Source organism: Homarus americanus, unplaced genomic scaffold, assembly GCF_018991925.1.
Source record: "Homarus americanus isolate GMGI-L3 unplaced genomic scaffold, GMGI_Hamer_2.0 scaffold8823, whole genome shotgun sequence".
NCBI lineage: Eukaryota > Metazoa > Arthropoda > Malacostraca > Decapoda > Nephropidae > Homarus > Homarus americanus.
The window spans coordinates 12,390-17,868 of NW_024710928.1; the positions used below are offsets into that span (position 1 = coordinate 12,390).

General features: G+C 49.9%; 1 protein-coding gene across 1 annotated transcript; it reads left to right on the plus strand.

The window, feature by feature from the left end:
• Window positions 1-3,150: 3,150 nt before the first annotated feature.
• On the plus strand, window positions 3,151-4,625 carry LOC121857919 (extensin-like; the record flags this gene model as incomplete). The annotated part of the gene is made up of 1 exon (XM_042354194.1): window positions 3,151-4,625. A coding segment is annotated over one exon (1,475 nt), but the record flags the coding sequence as incomplete, so codon positions are not given.
• Window positions 4,626-5,479: the final 854 nt, after the last annotated feature.

A 5,479-nucleotide genomic window follows, 5' to 3' on the forward strand; every position in this document is an offset into this window, starting at 1 on the left:
AGGAACAAGGGAAAGACAATCAGGAACGAGGGAAAGACAATCAGATATAATTATAACTGAAATAAACACAAGACAATCAATAAACACTCCAATTTGGGTTTCAAACACAGAGGTAACCAAACAAGATCTGATTGGCAAGGATGAGAGAAACTAGAACATTACATTAAGATAAACACGACACAGACACACACCACGACACAATCAGAAAATCCTAACACTCAAACAAGACTTCAGTCCCCCTAACACTCAGATTAAGAGACACATACCAATCAGAGCCCTAATCAGCCGTCAAACACTCAGAAAGTAAGTTCTCAGTCTCCCTAACACTCGGATTAAAAGACACGTACCAATCAGAACCCCAATCAGTATTTTAAACAATCAGAACAAGCATAAGCAACTAGCACCCCTAAGTAGCACAGTCTACCAATATTACCCACGAGAGAACCCACACGAACCCACACAAACCCACAGGAACCCACACACAAACCCACACAGGAACCACAGGAACCCACACAAACCCACACGAACCCACACGGAACCCACACAAACCCACACGAACCCACACAAACCCACACGAACCCACACACAAACCCATTAATGAACCCACACAAACCCACACGAACCCACACAAACCCACACGAACCCACACAAACCCACACGAATACTTGGGTTACATCGGTAGGACTCAAAGCCCCCCTCCTCACGCCCGCTATCGGTGATCGGGAAGCAGCGTAAAGGAAGCGATAGTTGGCTCCTCAAAAGATCCCGATAATGCAATTGGCCCAGAGACGAGGATAACGAAAGAGAAAGAGAGAGAGAGAGAGGAGAATGATGGTGGGGGAGATATAGAAGAAGGGGAGAATGATAATAGAGACGGTAATGGAGACGATAATGAAGGAGAAGAAGGTGATGTGAAGAAAATGAGAATGATAGTGAAGATGATAAAGGAAGAATGGTGATGACAGAAAAAACAGCAAAATTACGAATGACAAGAAGAAGAAGAAGAGGAATTAATAAGAATGAAGATAAAACCGAAAAAGAATGATGAAAAGGGGAAAAAGAAAAATGGTAATGAAAACAAAAAACGATAATAAATGGAGAGAAGAAAAACAAGGAATGATGATGGGAAAAGACAAAAACAAGACGAAGAAGGATAGTAGTGTGGGTGACAAGAAGGAAGAATAATGATGTAGATACGACAGTCGAAAAGAAAATGTGAAAATGGAAGAAAATACAAAAGGTGATAAAGAAAAGAAGTAGTGTCGAATATCATAACCTAACCTAACCAAACCTAACGTAACATCACCTAACCTAACCTAACCTAACCTAACCAAACCTAACGTAACATCACCTAACTTAACCATATATAAGAAGAGATGTCCAAGGTTCATTTTAAAGTCTTCTGTTTACATCTGCAGGTACGTGATCTAAACAAACAAACAAACACACACACACACACAAGTAAAACAAAAGAACCACGGTATAACTCTTTTTTTTCTCCCTTAGGTTTGTTGACATTGGATAAGACGCGGTGGGTCGTTTAGTCTCCGAGTCGGGTATTTCTCCAGACGTTTGTTGACATCCAAAGAGACGCGGTCGCTTAGTCACAGGAGCTGGAACCTTGACGTGACGACTGACTTGAGCAGCACGCACCATCCTTCCCCCCCTCCCCCTCCTCCCCCTCTCCCCCACGCTGGCTAATTCGCTTGAGTATTCGCACCACAATCTGGTTTCCGGCGTCGGATATGAGGATAAAGGATCTGGATATTGGGGGAGAAATGAAGACAGATATGGATTAAATGGATATTCTGTCAACAGCACTATTAAGGCATGGCTGTGGAGGATGGGAGGAGGATGAGGGAGAAAGGAAGAGGAGAGATACTGTTTGGAGGGAGAGGGAGAGGAGGAGAGGGAGGGGAGGAAGAGAAAAAAAAACACGAACTAAAACAACGATTCTCTCTCTCTCTCTCTCACACAATTTATCCCCTCACCGAAAAACTTAATTACTTCCACAACTAAAAAAACACAATCACCACCCCCCCCCCTCGTCCCCTCCATGAGTAACGAGGTGGGGTAAGGTGGGGGAGAATGAAGTCGAAAACACACAATACATTAGAGGCATAAACCACCTGTAATAATATATTGGTGTTTAGATGGTGCAGTTTGAGTCCATTAATCTCAAAGCATCATCAGAATTCCCCACCCCCCAACTACCTAACTAACCTAACTAACTAACAACCTAACTAACCTAACCTAACCTAACCAATGATGATGATGACGATGACAACAAGCTAGTAATAATAACCCTTCTATTCCATAACAAATAAATACCTGTATATATAATTATTTTCCAGGTTAATGATCTACACCATTATATCAATTATACCCATTACATAAAGAGTATATAATTATCATACTCTAATTATACTACCATTAATTATTCTCTCAGTGGGTCCAGGTTAATTAGCCTCCTTCAGACTCATACAGGTAAGTAAGTTTTATTTGAGGTTATTTATACCAGAAAAATTAACCCCTGCGATCCAGACAGACAGACAGACAGACAGACAGAACGAGACACACAGACAGACAGACATGTGAGGCAAGGAAATAACAGGTTCCATCACAATCCTCAATAGACACCAGAACGATCCATTGTTTTATACCACTTGTGTGTGTGTGTGTGTGTGTGTGTGTGTGTGTGTGTGTGTGTGTTGTGTGTGTGTGTGGACAAGAAATATAACTATAACAAACTATAATTATTGCTGTTGTATTTAATATTCACAACATCCAGCACTTATAACCTCACCCCCCCTCACTCCCCCAACCACACAACCACAGCTCTCCTGCCACCCAACTCTCCTGCCACACCCCACAACTCTCCATACCCACAACTCTCCGGCCACCCACAACTCTCTCCCCACCCCCACACGCTCTCCTACCCACAACTCTCCAGCCACCCCCAACTCTCGGCCACCCCCAACTCTCCGGCCACCCACAACTCTCCGGCCACCCACAACTCTCCTGCCCACACCCCAACTCTCCTACCACCCACAACTCTCCTGCCACACCCACAAGCTCTCCACCCACCCTCAACTCTCCTGCCACCCACAACTCTCCTGCCACCCACCCACAACTCTCCGCCACCCACAGCTCCTGCCACCCACAACTCTCCGGCCACCAGCTCTCCGCCACCCACAACTCTCTTGCCACCCACAACTCTCCTGCCACCCCAGCTCTCCGGCCACCCCACAACTCTCCTGCACCCCACACAACTCTCCGGCCACCTGCAACTCTCGGCCACCCACAACTCTCCTGCCACCCACAACTCTCCTGCCCCAACTCTCCGGCCACCCAGCTCTCAGCCACCCAGCTCTCCTGCTCCCCTGCTCCGCCACCCACAACTCTCCGGCCACCACACTCTCCAGCCACCCACAACTCTCCGGCCACCCACAGCTCTCCGGCCACCCCTGGCTCCTGCCACCCACAACTCTCCTGCCACCCCAGTCTCAACTCTCCTGCCACCCACAACTCTCCGGCCACCCACAACTCTCCTGCCACCCACAACTCTCCCGGCCACCCACAACTCTCGGCACCCTCTCTGCCCCCCACTCTCGCCCCCGCCACCACAACTCTCCAGCCACCCACAACTCTCCGACCACGCTCTCCAGCCACCGCTCTCCTGCCACATGGCACACTCTCCCCTGCCACAACTTCCACAACTCTCCTGCCACCCACAACTCTCCAGCCACCCACAACTCTCCGGCCACCACAACTCTCCGGCCACCCACAACTCTCCGCCCCACAACTCTCCGGCCACCCACAACTCTCCGGCCACCCCACAACTCTCTGCCACCCACAACTCTCCAGCCACCCACAACTCTCCGGCCACCCACAGCTCTCCTGCCACCCACAACTCTCCGTACCCCTCCTGCCACCCACACCTCTCCGGCCACCCCACAACTCTCCTGCCCACCCACAACTCCTGCCCCACCAGCTCTCCGGCCACCCACAACTCCGGCCACCCACAACTCTCCTGCACCCACAACTTTCGCCACCCACAACTCTCAGCCCCACAACTCTCCGGCCACCCCACAGCTCTCCTGCCCCACCAACTCTCCTGCCACCCACAACTCTCCTGCACCCCCCAACTCCTCCTGCCACCCACAGCTCTCCCTGCCACCCACAACTCTCCTGCCACCCACAACTCTCCGGCCACCCACAACTCTCCGTGCCCACACAACTCTCCATCCACGCTTCCCACAACTCTCCTGCCACCGCCCCCACAACTTTCCTGCCCACAGCTCTCCGCCACCCACAACTCCTCCGGCCACCCACAACTCTCCTGCCACCCACAACTCTCCGGCCACCCCCAACTCTCCACCCACAACTCTCCTGCCACCCCTAACTTTCCCACCACCCTCTCTCACGCCACCCACAACTTTCCTGCCACCACAACTCTCGGCCATCCACAACTCTCGGCCACCCACAACTCTCCTGCCCACAACTCCTCGCCACCCACAACTCTCCTGCCACCCACAGCTCTCCCGCCCCACTCCCCTTTCTCACACACCTCGGCCACCCACAACATCGGGGCCAAACATATAAAAAAATGGTTGTCTTTTTAGACTGAGACCGACAGAAATTAATATTACCATCACAAGCATTGGAAATCCATATGAAGAGAGAGACGGGATGAGTGGAGGACGCATCTTAACAAATCTCTCTCTCTCTCTCTCCTCTCTCGCTCAATGATAAAAACGACCTAAATACCACCTGATGTCCCCCTATAAAAACAAACGAATAACCCCCCACAAAAGACGTCTAAAATCACAAGCAAAACCGACTAAAACCTACAACACCCGACTGAAACCGACGAAGCAAAAAACCGACTAAAATCGAACCCAAGCAGGCCGTTTCACTATCTTGAATCCTGAAGGTGGGTGGCATGTCCAAATGTCCCCTTCAGTAGCAGTATCGTCAGGAGTGTCTTAAGGTCATCGTCAGGAACCAGCTACTATCCTCCATGTCCTTCACACACACACACACACACACACACACACACACACACACACACACACACAAGGATGGGGACGAGTGAGTTGCCAATGTGATGGTTGTCCTACTGCCTCTACCACTCACCACCACCACCTCACACCACCACCACACCACCACCACCACACCACCACACCACCACCACCACCACACCACCACCACCACCACCACATCACCACCACCACCACCACCACCACCACACCACTCACCACACCACCACCACCACCAGCGACGCTTTCTCGGATATTGCCTCCAATTTTTATAAAACAACATGAATATTTTTTGTGTGTGTCTCTTTCTTCAACTGAGTTTATTATACGTCTCGGTGGGGCATGTTAGCCTATAGTGTGTGTGTGTGTGTGTGTGTGTGTGTGTGTGTGTGTGTGTGTGTGTGTGTGTGTGTGTGTGTGTGTGTGTGTGTGTGTGT